At 44.1% G+C, this 16,117-nt stretch overlaps 2 protein-coding genes across 2 annotated transcripts in view; both read left to right on the top strand.

Moving 5' to 3' along the window:
- The window catches only part of THSD7A (thrombospondin type 1 domain containing 7A), a 539,203-nt gene that overhangs the window by 365,697 nt on the left and 157,389 nt on the right, over positions 1–16,117 (top strand). The window lies entirely within an intron of this gene.
- On the top strand, positions 8,609–11,050 carry LOC135981304 (uncharacterized). Its single transcript, XM_065583170.1, has 2 exons — positions 8,609–9,486; positions 10,481–11,050. The coding sequence occupies exons 1-2, from the start codon at positions 8,910–8,912 to the stop codon at positions 10,954–10,956; spliced, it is 1,053 nt and encodes a 350-aa protein (XP_065439242.1). The 5' UTR covers positions 8,609–8,909; the 3' UTR covers positions 10,957–11,050.

The following is a 16,117-nucleotide window of genomic DNA, read 5'->3' as shown; positions in this document are numbered from 1 at the left end:
TTGCAATTGAATTAGTGTGAAAACTGAACACTTCAGCATGCCGGAGCTTTTTGACCTCCATTGTCTTCTGTCACAAGTGTCTTATTTTATTATAGGTTACTGCGATCTATTTTTTAAAATCTAATTTAAATGGAAATATTTAATTCCAGGAGGGATGGGTTCATTCTTTATTCTGCAAATGTCCATATCTTACTCTGAACTGTTTTTTTCATCAGACTTCCTGAAGGCTTCCTTAACTGTAGGATGGTCTTGTGGTAAGAAAGATACAAGACTGGGAATCATGAACTCTGGGTTCTAGTCCCAGTTCTGCCAGAGATTTTCTGTGTGACCTTGTGCAAGTCATTTTAACCTCTCTGTGCTTGTATAGGTTGCACCTCGAAAAAGAAAAAAGTAAATGCATGTGTAAAGTCACCGTGGAAATATATATGTGAAATGACTTTACAGGTTCAAAAAGAGCACTAAACTTGGCTTTTCCTTGAAACCAGGCAAAATGTGATGGTTTTGTCTGACTTTCATGTGGAGTTCTTGTTTTTGTGTAAAACTGTAACTCAGCTTGATACTTGTGTGGATTTGTTCTCCCAAAATTGAAACAGGAAAAAAAAGTTTATATGAAGAGACTCTCTGCAAACTAAAAACACCAAGTTTCTCATAATTGTAGCCTCTACAGTTCCTTAGGAAAAGAGAGAGGAAAGCTTATCCCCTGGTCTCCTTTTACTTACATATGTGTAAGTGAACTCCATTTACTTCATTGAAGTGACTCCGGATTTACACCAGTGTAAGTGAGTGAAGAATCAGGCCCCTAACCTTTTCCAAAGAAAGATGTTATTTTCCTAGTGTCATGAGGATTCTTACCTTGATAAAGGTGTCCTGGATACAAAAATATTCTGGAGATGAAAGCGGGAGGATGATCTTGTGGTTAAGGCGTTTGGAATGGGACATGGGAGATTTGGGTTCAATTCCTGGTTTTGCCACAGACTTCATATGTGACCTTGGAAAAGGTTTCCATCTGCAGAATGTGTAGAATAAAAATTCCATGATTAATAGGTATAGTGTTAATGAGTTGGATAGCTGATGTGATGATTGGAGTCTTATAAGCACCTAGCTCTATATAGTTTACATAAAATACTTTTCTGACGAGTTCAACTATATTATTATATGCATTTTTGAAGAACAAAACATCAGTGAGTAATTTACATTAACATACTTTTTGCTGCTGGGGAATAATGTAACTTGAAAGGAACGGCTTATCCACTGGTAATTTAGAAATCCTTCAAGACAGTAAATTATACTAAGTGCATTTAGTCCACAATTCTGATGACATTTATTTTTATACATTATGCATCTGTATGGTACAAATTTACATTGGCACAAAGAAATACAACCACACACTCCAGGAAAAAGGACATCCTTGACTTGGGCATACATAGCTAAACATTTAGAAGAGAGGTGGCCACATTGTAGCCTACAGAGTTCTCTAGTGTGGGGCATCTTTAATCTGGGCACTGCAGTTTGTGGAGACTACCAGTCTTAGCATCCATTTTAATACATCTGCTTGGATTAAGATGGAGCATTGTTTGCTGAGACTTCTATGCGCCATCGGTTGCATCTGCATATTTATGAGGGAGGGAGTCTTCAGTCTGCTTCATTTAATACAAATTAGAGGCAAATTTCCTCTAGGACCAAGTTGAGATGCCCCTGCTTTAGAAGTAAAGGGTGACAAACTCTCAGCTAAAGAGAGGCAACAATAAAATCAGCAACAGCTTACTGTTCAGAATGATGATCAGGATTTGGGTAGACTGTGAAGTCTTGCTGGCTTAGGCTGGTGTGAAATCTGTCCTTATCATAATGTGACAGGAATATGCAGAGCCCATCAGGAGGTAATCTCTGTAGGCCCCATAAGGCTGTTTAAAATGTAACTAGTCTTTGGATGCATAAACATGAGAATACTTTTTTCAAGAGCTCAAACTAGGGGTGAAGTGAGTTTTAGTTTAAAAAGCTCTGGGGACATTTCCATATTTGGAGACAGATTAAAAAAAGCGTTGTGGTTTTTTTTTAAAGCAGCTTCTGGGCACCCCTAGAAACAGCAATTTGGCGTGATTAAACGGTGTGATTAAAACCAGGCAATGATTCAAGAACTGGAGGGGGAAAATCCCACCAACCCTAGCAGTGGGAAACCCCTTCTTATAATGTAGCTCTGTGTTCATAAACAGTTCAGTAAGGCTGTTTTGGAAACTTCCATTCTCACGTATTCATAGTGGTGTTTCCCTATTATTTCAGAAAGTCAGTCACAGAGCACGTCGAAGTCTAGTGCTGCACCACTTCTATCAATCACTTTTGAAATAACAGGTAGGTAATTAAGGCCTTCTACCTGACATTTCAATCAAAAGTGTGCCAGGAGGCACTGTCCCCTTTGGGAGAACTATGTTGTCTATATATAAAAAAGTATATTTCTTTCTAAAATAGTTTGTTACTGTACCTATGAGCTCTCACTCATAAGGTTCAAGATAATAAAAGAAATAAGAGGACAAAATACTTACACATCAGGTACCAGACCTGAAATACAAACTAGTAGCACAGATTCAAACCAAACCTTTATTATTTTAAATGTTCTGATAAATATCTTTCACTTCTATTTCCCATCCTGGCCTAAAGTGCTGGGAATTTCTTTGGTCTTCCAAAATTTCCACTTTCCTTTGCTATTTCCAGCTAGGGTTGTCAATTTTGGTTGGACGTATTCCTGGAGCTTTCATCACATGACATAACCTTTTATTAAAGATTCATCTTTAATTCCTGGAGACTCCAGAACAATCTTGGAGGGTTGGCAGCCCTATTTCCAGATCTGTTTTGCTGATTCAGGATATTTGTATAATTAAGATAAGAATTTGAACTTTGGATGTTTATCTAAACTGAAACTTTGAGCCTTTTGGGATTGGTACATCCCTGTAAGCCAAGTTCAGAAATTTACTATCTTCATTTCAGAAATTACAAGTTTACATTTGAGCAGGAATATTGTGTGTAGCGGTTAGGCCAGGGAACGGGAAATTAAGGATTACTAGGTTCTGTTGTTCTGTCACTCACTTGCTGTGTATTTTAGGCAAATCATTCAACTTCTCCTTGCCTCTCTTTACCCATCTGCAAAATTGATATAACTGTGTACCTAACCATAGAACTGAAAGGGACTACTTACATGCATAGGTGTGTATGGATTTGTCTTCACTACAAGGGTAAGTCGACCTAAGTTAAGCTACTCCAGCTATGTGAATAATGTAGCTGGAGTCAATGTAGCTTAGTTCAACTTATCCCGGTGTCTTCACTGCACTGCATCGATGGGAGACGCTCTCCAGTCAACTTACCTTAGTTCTCTTGGGGAGCTGGAGTACTGAAGTCAACCGAGAGAGCTCTGCCATCAATTTAGTGGATCTTCATTAGACCCACTAAATCGACACCTGCTGCATCGATTGCAGCAGTGTCGATCTCCCTGGTAGTGAGGACAAGCCCTAAGTGTTTGCAGGATCAGAGTCTGAAGTAGTAGTTTTACAGTTTGGCAATAAACTTTAGCACATACATTACAGAAAACTGGGAAGGAAACTCGTGACATTATCTTTCATCCATTTTGTTAGTATGGCTTTTTTTAAATGCTCATTTGTTCTGCTTTTGTGAAAGTAGAGCAACTAGTGTCCTGAAAAAAAATGGTGAGCTCTTGCTGGGGCATGGATGTACAGATGCTCTTCCTGTGACACTGTGGCCCTGTTGGCAGAAGCGGCCCAGAGAATGCAATGAATTACCTCATCCCCCGCACCACTCTGGCTGTGACCGCATGATGGCCACTTTGAGGCCACACTGGGCAGCTGGGATTCTCTGCCAGAGGAGGAGCTGGTGCACATCCTTGGTGAAATTAGCCCACTGTTTACCAAGAGAGGTGAGTTTGTGCTTTTGTGGTGGTGATTTTTAAAATGTAGCTACTCTACAGTCCTCATGCTCGTAGGCGTCTACCTTACTGTATGAAATTTTCCAGTGACTTGTCTAGACAGTATAAAGCTCAGGAGAGGGTTCCTGGGGTTGTAGCTAATTATTTTCCAGGCACTTGCTAGTAGGTAGTATTCTTTGGGACTAGTCACACTGAGTTAGCAGCCCATAAGTGGGCACAGAAAAGCACTTTGAGTTTGTTTGATTTTTATCCCACTTTAGGAGAAAGGGGATAAAATTCTAGATTTTTAGAACACACTGAGAGGTTCCTAGTTCAGCAGAGAATGATGGTGTTTGTGTGTGCGTGTGTGTGTGTCTGTGTTTTTGTTTGGGTTTTTTGTTTAATCTCCCAGCCCGAACTTGAAAGCCATTCCAAACCTGAACCTAATTTTCTGGTTTGGCAGGGGGAAAGTGAGAGCTTGTTAGCAAAACACATTCTGTTTTTTCGTGTCCAAAATTAGAGCAACATATCTGAAAACCACGCAGAGCTTGTGTTATTAAGCATTATTAACTTAATGTTCATCACCACTGACAGGGAATGAAAGAACCAAGCCGCCTCATTCACAACCTCTACCACAAATGCATGAAAAGAAAATATGAAAGGGGCAGCAATGAGAGGGGAAACATCTTTTGACTGTGAACATCTGTATCCAGTAGCAGCTTCTTTCAAAGCATCTCAAGTCAGACAATAAGGGGTCAGATGCTGAGTTCATTTGCACTGGTGTAAATCTGGAGGAAAGCCACTGACGTTAAAGGGGTTGGGATGCTAATAGGAGGTCCAGGCTTGCCACAACTCAGCAGTTTACTGTAAAGAAAATAAATAATCTTTATCATACTCTAGCCTCTGGGTGAAATTAATCCTAGATATGTAGCTAGCAAAGTGGTTTGGGAGCTCTCTGGATGAAAAGTGATATATAACAGAGATCACATCATGCATGAGAAGGTAATAGTAACAAAAAATCCTTTCCTGTGGGTTTTTTTTTTTTTTTTTTTTTTTTACTTTTTGAGACTTGCTACTATCAGATGGTTTTTCAACTCACTCTCTCTGCTGAGACTTTGGCAGCACTGAAATAGGCTTTCAGATAGGCACAAGGACTTGGTGGAATTACTGGGGAAATGATGGCTGAAGAGAAATGCCCCTTTGTCACACACAGAGATGCATTGTGCTTTGAGATGTATCAGAGAAGCTGGTCAAGCCCAGACAAGTTTCTTGCAGTCAGTAACTATTACTCTTGAGTTTTTAGCTAAAACAGTGTTTTAGAGATGGATAATGGGAATCAGAGCTATGCAAAGAACAGCTTTTTTCAATTTGCTGACAGTTTTGAAAAATAAATAGATAAATGTTTTGGAATTTTTGGTGAACCAAAACAAGGGGGGGAGGGATTTAATTTAATGTAAAAAAAATTGACCAAAATTTATGCAAATTTGCAAAATGTTTCAGTCGACCCAAAACGGTGAGGAGGGCTTTAAACTAGGTTTGACGGGGACAGGTGAGCAAAGCCCACAGGTAAGTGGGGAACATGGACACCTGGGAGATGGGTCGGAAACAAGAGGGAGTGTGGGCTAGCTATAATGGCAGAGAGAAAGGAGGATCAGGGCAAAACTGGGAGGCAAGATCGAACCAGTATCTTAGATGCCTATATACAAATGCGAGAAGTATGGGTAATAAGGAGGAAGAACTGGAAGTGCTAATAAATAAATACAACTATGACATTGTTGGCATCACTGAAACTTGGTGGGATAATACACATGATTGGAATGTTGGTGTGGAGGGGTACAGCTTGCTCAGGAAGGATAGACGGGGGAAAAGGGAGGAGGTGTTGCCTTATATATTAAAAGTGTACACACTTGGACTGAGGTGGAGACGGAAGTGTTGAGAGTCTCTGGGTTAGGCTAAAAGGGGTAAAAAACAAGGGTGATGTCATGCTAGGAGTCTACTACAGGCCACCTAACCAGGTGGAAGAGGTGGATGAGGCTTTTTTTAAACAACTAACAAAATCATCCAAAGCCCAAGATTTGGTAGTGATGGGGGACTTCAACTATCCAAATATATGTTGGGAAAATAACACAGCGGGGCACAGACTATCCAACAAATTCTTGGACTGCATTGCAGACAACTTTTTATTTCAGAAGCTTAAAAAAGCTACTAGGTGGGAAGCTGTTCTAGACTTGATTTTAACGAATAGGGAGGAACTCATTGAGAATTTGAAAGTAGAAGGCAGCTTGGGTGAAAGTGATCATGAAATCACAGAGTTTGAAATTCTAAGGAAGGGTAGAAGGGAGTACAGCAAAATAGAGACAATGGATTTCAGGAAGGCAGATTTTTGGTAAGCTCAGAGAGCTGATAGGTAAGGTCCCATGGGAATCAAGACTGAGGGAAAAACAACTGAGGAGAGTTGGCAGTTTTTCAAAGGGACACTATTAAGGGCCCAAAAGCAAGCTATTCCGCTGGTTAGGAAAGATAGAAAATGTGGCAAAAGACCACTTTGGCTTAACCACGAGATCTTGCATGATCTAAAAAATAAAAAGGAGTCATATAAAAAATGGAAACTAGGACAGATTACAAAGGATGAATATAGGCAAACAGCACAGGAATGCAGGGGCAAGATTAGAAAGGCAAAGGCATAAAATGAGCTCAAACTAGCTACGGGAATAAAGGGAAACAAGAAGACTTTTTATCAATACATTAGAAGCAAGAGGAAGACCAAAGACAGGGTAGGCCCACTGCTCAGTGAAGAGGGAGAAACAGGAAACTTGGAAATAGCAGAGATGCTTAATGACTTAGTTGTTTCGGTCTTCACCGAGAAGTCTGAAGGAATGCCTAACATAGTGAATGCTAATGGGAAGGGGGTAGGTTTAGCAGATAAAATAAAAAAAAAGAACAAGTTAAAAATCACTTAGAAAAGTTAGATGCCTGCAAGTCACCAGGGCCTGATGAAATGTAGCCTAGAATACTCAAGGAGCTAATAGAGGAGGTATCTGAGCCTCTGGCTATTATCTCCCAAATCATAGGAGATAGGAGAGATTCCAGAAGACTGGAAAAGGGCAAATATAGTGCCTATCTATAAAAAGGGAAATAAAAACAATCCAGGAAACTACGGATCAGTTAGTTTAATTTCTGTGCCAGGGAAGATAATGAAGCAAGTAATAAAGGAAATCATCTGCAAACACTTGGAAGGTGGTAAGGTGATAGAGAATAGCCAGCATGGATTTGTAAAGAACAAATCATGTCAAACCAATCTGATAGTTTTCTTTGATAGGATAACGAGTCTTGTGGATAAGGGAGAAGCGATGGATGTGGTATACCTGGACTTTAGTAAGGCATTTGATACGGTCTCGCATGATATTCTTATTGATAAACTAGGTAAATACAATTTAGATGGGGCTACTATAAGGTGGGTGCATAACTGACTGGATAACCGTACTCAGAGAGTTGTTATTAATGGTTCCCAATCCTGCTGGAAAGGCATAACAAGTGGGGTTCCGCAGGGGTCTGTTTTGGGACCGGCTCTGTTCAATATCTTCATTAACGACTTAGATATTGGCATAGAAAGTACGCTTATTAAGTTTGCAGATGATAGCAAACTGGGAGGGATTGCAACTGCTTTGGAGGACAGGGTCATAATTCAAAATGATCTGGACAAATTGGAGAGATGGTCTGAGGTAAACAGGAGGAAGTTTAACAGAGACAAATGCAAAGTGCTCCACCTAGGAAGGAACAATCAGTTTCACACATACAGAACGGGAAGAGACTGTCTAGGAAGGAGTATGGCAGAAAGAGATCTAGGGGTTATAGTTGACCACAAGCTAAATATGAATCAACAGTGTGATGCTGTTGCAAAAAAAGCAGACGTGATTCTGGGATGCATTAACAGGTATGTTGTGAGCAAGACACAAGAAGTCATTCTTCCGCTCTACTCTGTGCTGGTTAGGCCTCAACTGGAGTATTGTGTCCAGTTCTGGGCACCGCATTCCAAGAAAGATGTGGAGAAATTGGAGAGGGTCCAGAGAAGAGCAACAAGAATGATTAAAGGTCTTGAGAACATGACCTATGAAGGAAGGCTGAAAGAATTGGGTTTGTTTAGTTTGGAAAAGAGGAGACTGAGAGGGGACATGATAGCAGTTTTCAGGTATCCAAAAGGGTGTCATAAGGAGGAGGGAGAAAACTTGTTCACCTTAGTCTCTAAGGATAGAACAAGAAGCAATGGACTTAAACTGCAGCAAGGGAGGTTTAGGTTGGACATTAGGAAAAAGTTCCTAACTGTCAGGGTGGTTAAACACTGGAATAAATTGCCTAGGGAGGTTGTGGAATCTCCATCTCTGGAGCTATTTAAGAGAAGGTTAGATAAATGTCTATCAGGGATGGTCTAGACAGTATTTGGTCCTGCCATGAGGGCAGGGGACTGGACTCGATGACCTCTCGAGGTCCCTTCCAGTCCTAGAATCTATATGAATCTATGACCCAAATTTGCATTTTGGAGCAGAAAAGAAAAAATGTTTTTACCTGGAATTTTTTCCTACTTCCATGTGAGGAGCAATTTGACTGAGGCCTGGTCTACACTAGGCGTTTATGTCGAAGTTAGCGCCGTTACATCGAATTAACCCTGCACCCGTCCACACTGCGATGCTATTTAGTTCGACATAGAGGTCTCTTTAATTCGACTTCTGTACTCCTCCCCGACGAGGGGAGTAGCGCCAAATTCGACATGGCCATGTCGAATTAGGCTAGGTGTGGATGGAAATCGACGCTAATAGCTCCGGGAGCTATCCCACAGTGCACCACTCTGTTGACGCTCTGGACAGCAGTGCGAGCTCGTATGCTCTGACCAGCCACACAGGAAAAGCCCCGGGAAAATTTGAATTGGAATTCCTTTTCCTGTCTGGCCAGTTTGAATCTCATTTCCTGTCTGGACATCGTGGCGAGCACAGCAGCACTGGCAACGATGCAGAGCTCTCCAGCAGTGATGGCCGTGCAGTCTGTGAATAGAAAGAGGGCCCCAGCATGGACTGATCGGGAAGTCTTGGATCTCATCGCTGTGTGGGGCGATGAGTCCGTGCTTTCCGAGCTGCGATCCAAAAGACGGAATGCAAAGATCTACGAGAAGATCTCTAAAGACATGGCAGAGAGAGGATACAGCCGGGATGCAACGCAGTGCCGCGTGAAAATCAAGGAGCTGAGACAAGGCTACCAGAAGACCAAAGAGGCAAACGGACGCTCCGGATCCCATCCCCAGACATCCCGTTTCTATGAGGCACTGCATTCCATCCTCGGTGCGGCCGCCACCACTACCCCACCAGTGACCGTGGACTCTGAGGATGGGGTAGTGTCCACGGCCGGTTCCTCGGACATGTTAGGGGACGTGGAAGATGAGGAAGGAGATGAGGAGGGCGAGGCAGTCGGCAGCGCTCACAACGCTGATTTCCCCGACAGCCAGGATCTCTTCATCACCCTTACAGAGATCCCCTACGAAGCGTCCCCAGCCGTTACCCCGGACACAGAATCTGGTGAAGGATCAGCCAGTAAGTGTTGTAAACATCTAAACATTTATTTTTAACAAAACAGGAATATTAACAATTTAAAGAATGGGTTGTTCATGATTACTGTGCCCTATGCGCTTAACGGTTTAGTCATGGGCAGTGCAAGTTTTGAAAAAAAATCTAGCAATGTCCGGTTTTCAGTGATTGTCCTGCACAAGCCGCTCTACTGTTTATTCCCTGCTACTGCAGCTACAGTAAAATGCGGTCTATATGTCCGGGGATAGAGCAGTAGTCCTCCTGGGATATCTCCACGAAGCTCTCCTGGAGGTAACTTGAAAGCCGTTCCATGAGGTTCCTGGGGAGAGCGGCCTTATTGGGTCCTCCGAAGTACGAGACGTTGCCGCGCCACGAGACTATCACGTACTCGGGAATCATTGCTCTGCATAGCAGGGCGGCATACGGCCCTGGTCTTTGGAGGCTTTCCCGGAGCATTCTCTGTCTGTCGCTCTCAGAGATCCTCATCAGGGTGATGTCGCCCATGGTGACCTGCTTTTAATTAGGTAGGGGAATGTTAGTGTTGGGACTGCTTTCCCGTTCCTTGACAGAACTGTAACCGCTGGTTTTTAGCCACGCGGTGGAGGCGGGAGAGGGGCAGCCGAAAGGGATCGTTCCCGGGGACAGCCGCGAGGGGGTGGGACAGGGGCAGAGTTCCCGCTTGCCGGATTGCTGGCTGCAGGAACTGACATAGCTTTAAATGTGAAATGAGGCCAGTGGTAATCTAAAAGTTTTAAACTGCCACAAGTGTACGGCTTACCATGTCTGCCTGCAACAGAAATTCCGTTGTGCTGCCCCGCTTCTCAAATGTGCTGTGCAAGACCCCAGGCACTGAATGCGAAGGCCGAAAATTCGACCTTGTGCTGAGTGCGCATGTGATAGGTGCTGTGCATGGTCTTGTTCACAGAGAAAGACTATGTTCTTTGTTCACAACTACATTTTTCTTTCTGAGGAATTCACTCCCTTTTTCCCATTTCCACAGCCCCATCTGTGACTGTCTCACAACCTAGCCTGGAATCACACTCCCAGAGGCTAGCGCGGATTAGGCGTAGGAAGAGGAGGACACGGGAGGACATGTTCTCTGAGCTTATGGCCTGTTCCCAAGCCCAGGCAGCACAGCAGACCCAGTGGCGGGAGAACTTGACCCGAATGCACCAAGCCAACATGGATCGGGAGGAGAGGTGGCGGCAGGAAGACCAGCAGGCGACTCAAACGCTGCTTGGACTACTGAGGGAGCAAACGGACACGCTCCGGCGCCTTGTGGATGTTCTGCAGGAACGGAGGCAGGAGGACAGAGCCCCGCTGCAGTCCATCTATAACCGCCCTCCCCTGCCACCAAGTCCCATACCCACCTCACCCAAAGTGCAAAGAAGGAGAGGCGGCAGAGTCCCTGCTAACTCTCACTCCACCCCTGCAGAGAGCTCTAGTAGCAGAAGGCTCTCATTTCCCAAAATTTGAACAGTTCTTTCCTTCCCGCCTGACACAAGCCCCCGTCCAAGTTTCACCTCCCAATGCCATGTGTAGTTGATAATAAAAAATATGTTTCTGTAAACTACTGTTTCAATCATGTTCTTTTGGAGGAGGATGGGAAAGGGGGTTGGTAATTGGACAGGACAGTCACCTTTGGCAGGGTACATAGTCGGGGGCAGGCACAGCAGCAGGGCACATACACAGTGCAGTGATGCAGTGACTAGTTACCCTGGTTAGTCTGGGAGGTTGTTTTCATGTTATGTGGTGGGGGGTGGGTTGCTCTGTGACTTTGTGGCAGGGGAGGGCAGTTACAGATCTTAAGCGGCGGTCCTTAGGCAGGATCACAGAGCCACACAGCAGGGGATCTGTAACCGTCCTCCCCCTGCCACAAAGTCACATAGACCCCCCCATACACACAGTCCCGATCAGGAGGGGTGACAGGCTCCGTTGAAACAACCATCCCACTGCAGCGGAGCCTGTCAATCCTTGAGTTTAGAAGCTGCATTCGCGTCACTACACTACACCCGCTCCGCACCACAGTCTGCGTCCCAGTTTTAAAAAATTCCCGCGAAAACAGTATTAAAGAAAACGGTGTGCTTTAACAAAGTTGAACTATTTTTATTTCGCAACGTGTGTTGGAAGGGGGGTGAAGGGGGTATGTAACTGGATAGGATAGTCAACATTACCTGGGTAAAGAAACGGGGGCAGGTTTAGCTTCTCAGTACACAAACTTTAAAGTCACAGGTTACCCTGCTCACTGAGGAACTTTGCTTTCAAAGCCTCCCGGATGCACAGCGCGTCCCGCTGGTCTCTTCTAATCGCCCGGCTGTCTGGCTGTGAGTAATCAGCAGCCAGGCTATTTTCCTCAACCTCCCACCCCGCCATAAAGGTCTCCCCCTTGCTCTCACAGAGATTGTGGAGCACACAGCAAGCTGCTATAACAATGGGGATATTGGTTTCGCTGAGATCACAGCGAGTCAGTAAGCTTCTCCATCTCCCCTTGAGACGGCCAAAAGCACACTCCACCACCATTCTGCACTTGCTCAGCCGGTAGTTGAAGAGTTCTTTTTCAGTGTCCAGGGCGCCAGTATAGGGCTTCATGAGCCAGGGCATTAGCGGGTAGGCTGGGTCCCCGAGGATGACTATAGGCATCTCCACATCCCCAACAGTTATTTTGTGGTCCGGGAAGTAAATACCTTGTTGCAGCCGTCTAAACAGACCAGAGTTCCTGAAAACACGAGCGTCATGAACCTTGCCCGGCCATCCCACGTAGATGTTGGTAAAACGTCCCCTGTGGTCCACCAGTGCTTGCAGCACCATGGAAAAGTAGCCCTTTCGGTTAATGTACTGGGTGGCCTGGTGGTCCGGTGCCAGGATAGGGATGTGAGTTCCATCTATGGCCCCACCGCAGTTTGGGAATCCCATCGCTGCGAAGCCATCTATGATCGCCTCCACGTTTCCCAGGGTCACTACCTTTGGCAGCAGTACATCAACGATTGCCTTGGCTACTTGCATCACAACAACCCCCACGGTAGATTTGCCCACCCCAAACTGGTTCGCGACTGACCGGTAGCTGTCTGGCGTTGCAAGCTTCCAGAGGGCTATGGCCACTCGCTTCTGTACACTCAGTGCAGCTCGCAACCGGGTGTCACTGCGCTTCAGGGCAGGGGACAGCAACTCACAAAGTTCAAGGAAAGTTCCCTTCCGCATGCGAAAGTTTCGCAGCCACTGGGATTCATCCCAGACCTGCAGCACTATGCGGTCCCACCACTCAGTGCTTGTTTCCCGTGCCCAGAATCGCCGTTCCACGGCATCAACATGACCCATTGCCACCGCGATGTCCTCGGCGCTGGGTCCCCTGCTTTCTGACAGGTCCGTGCTACTCTCAGACTTCAGGACATCACCGCGGTGCCGTAGCCTCCTTGCCTGACTTTTCTGTATCTGCCTCAGGGAAACCTGTATGATAAGCTGCGAGGCGTTGAGAGCGGCCACAACTGCAGCGATGGTCGCAGCGTGCTCCATGCTCGCAGTGCTGTGGCGTCCGCGCTGTCAATGACTGGAAAAGTGCGCGAAATGATTTCCCGCCGGCGCTTTCAGGGAGGGAGGGCAGGAGTGATGGACGGATGACGACAGTTACCCAAAAGCACCCTCGACACATTTTGTTACCCAGAAGGCACTGTGGGATAGCTGACCACAGTGCACCGCTTCGAATGTCGACGCTTTCACCATTAGTGTGGACGCACAAAGTCGAATTACTGTCCTTAGTGTGGACACACACGTTCGAATTTGCAATATCGATTACAAAAATTCGATGCAAGTAAAATCGAACTACTCTCGTAGTGTAGACAAGGCCTGAGTCAAGTTGGAGTGACTGAATAAGCAGTATATTTGTACTGTGCATCATTGCAATGTGCTTTGTGATACAGTATCGCTACAAAGGAAATAAGACCAAAATTCAGTGGGGATAAGTTTGCTTAATTTACTGTCATCTAAAAAAGAAATTCTGAGTAATGCAGTGCAATGCACATTCTGAATCTTAAAATACAGGAAACATTTCCAAATAATTATTCTCTCCCACCATTGCAATACTTTTTTTTGTCTCTCAAGCTACTTCAGTAAACCTGAATGAGTAGCAGACAGGGTCATTCATAACAACTTTATACTTCATGTTACACTGAAGGATAGTAAACAAGATGGCATAAAATTGTGTTGTATTGAGAGAGAGAGAGAGAGAGAGTTATTTGTACTATTTACATACCCCTGAAGCATTTCTTGCTTAAGATACCTTATAGATGAATGACTGAAGTGGCCGATATTTTCAACAGGTTTTATATGAATAGTATACTTGATATTCTTCATGGAAGAGAAGCTGAAGTCTTTACTCATGGCCATACCATGTCTGGTCTTCATACAGGTGTCCAGTGGGAGAGGGTTCAAAGAGCCTTCTGGCCAGACACAGTTGCGGTCTTTGCTGTTGTGGAAGTCCAGGAATGGTTTCCTCTTTATTCCTAAAGAGGAAGAAGTAATTTATATTTCGAAGTACCAGTGAAGAGGACTGGTGCACTGGAGGGAGTATGCTGTACCTCATGAAGGAACGCAGCAGTGGGTACCTTGCCCTTGTGCCTCAAAAGGCTCTAGGAGGCATTCTTCAGAATGCTTCCCTGTGCTCCTACTGGGGCTCCACAAGGCCCCCATATTGTGGCTGTGCCTTAAAGTTACAAATGTCTTTCTTTTTACTCTGCCTTTACTTATGCAAGCTCCCAATGAATTCAAAGGCAGTTTTAGTAAGAGCTGTGTAAGGACCTCACGATTCAAGATAAAGGCTACAAAGAAGTGGCGATGACTTGCTAACTCCTGCTTTTATTAAATACTATCCAGTAAAGATACAATTACATGCAAATTATATGTTTGTTTACATTTATTTTTGCTACAAGTTATGCACTTTATGCAGATGATCATGCACATCAGGAACAGACTTCAGGCTTCTGGAAAATTGCCAGTGCAGCCTTCAGTGTCATAAGGTTTAGGCCCCACCATAGCACTGTGCATATGTTAGAATACTTCTTTCCAGCGTTGTCTTCTTATGTTAGAAAATGGGAGTTCTGGAGTATGTTTAACAGGTATTTGCCCTCTCCGCACTGCAGCTTTGCTTCATGGAGCAAAGCAGCACAAAGCCGTGCACAAAGTATCAGGATGGGAAGGACAGTTCCACGGGATGCTGCCTTCTCATTCCCTCCCTCTCAAAATGTAGCTTCCAGTCGCCCGCTAGTGGGCCTGTGGCTAAAAGGGATGTTCATTACCTGAAGGGTCAGGCAGGCAGAAACAGGTGCATGCAACACATGTACATGTGAATAAGAGACTCCACTACCTTAACAATAGCATGCAGCTCATTCATCAATCCTCTGTTGTTATTGCTGTGTTACTGTGATCCTCAAGACCCTGATTCTGCCACCCATACTCCCTCTGAGTAGTATCTTGCTGCAAAGATAGTTGTAATCAATGGGACTATATACAGCATAAGGTACTACCTAAGTTGCAATAGAGGGTTCTGTGGAACCTTTAAGACTAACAGAAGTATTGGGAGCATAAGCTTTCGTGGGTAAGAACCTCACTTCTTCAGATGCAACCTAAGTTGAGTAACGGTGGCAGAAAAGAGTTCTGATTAATTAAACTCTTGTTTTGAAAGCACAGTTCTGAAGGAGCAGTCATGATGTTTAACTTTAGGGAATCACATCTTTTTAGTCAATTGGACAGAGGTAATTTGAATGGCTGATCTATATCCTGTGCTTAGTTTTAAGTATTTTGTGAGGAGCTGAATTATGAAAGATCTTCTCTTGAGAGTTATTGGTAAAAGTGGATTGCAATAAAGGAATGCATTTGTTGGTTGGAGACAGATGCATACATATATCCAACATGCCAGGAAAGATATCCCATTGCGCCTAGGTGCTGGAAGGACAATAGAGCTTGGGCTGTAGTGTACTGAAGGCTGTATCCTGGCTCTCAGTGTAGGAGAACAGGGTGGTTCTGCTCTCTTATGGGCCTTCCCTGGTCCACAAGAAACAGGGTTCCTGCCTGCTCAGATACCTTCCATGTGGACTGATTGCACACTGCTGGAAGTAATATATTAAAACAATTATACCTATGTACTAGATTAAAAAGCTGTGCACAGAATACATGTTAAATATGGTTTTCCTTGAACCAAGTACAGCTATCGCTGCACAACTTTTGTAGGTGGGTGATTTTCTGTGTGTTTGGAAGGGCTTTAGAGTTAAAGGAAAGCAAATAGACTCTGTCATCATTATATTTCAGTGATTTAAATTCAGTATCTCTAATTTGCTGTGCAGTTGAAGTGTTAGCATTTATGAGATTATAACTAGGCTTTGAAGTTACAATACCCTATTAAGGTGAATGAAAATTTACACTTCTGTTGGTTCAATTGTTCCAGTCAAGATGCACTCAATAAGAGAGCAGGACATTGATTTGCATGGGAGCCAATGTGAAGAACTATTGTAATAATATTCTCCATTCATTAACTGCAAGAGCAAGGTCCTAGAGAATACTGCAATATTTGTGGATTCTTCCTAATTCCACATAATCTGGTTTGACTCAGTCCATGCAGTGAGTTCATTAGATTTATTTTTAAGAGAAT

Source organism: Chrysemys picta, chromosome 2 (assembly GCF_011386835.1).
Source record: "Chrysemys picta bellii isolate R12L10 chromosome 2, ASM1138683v2, whole genome shotgun sequence".
In the NCBI taxonomy this organism is placed as follows: domain Eukaryota; kingdom Metazoa; phylum Chordata; order Testudines; family Emydidae; genus Chrysemys; species Chrysemys picta.
Note: the sequence above shows the minus strand (reverse complement) of the source record. Positions and strands in the feature narration are given on the sequence as shown.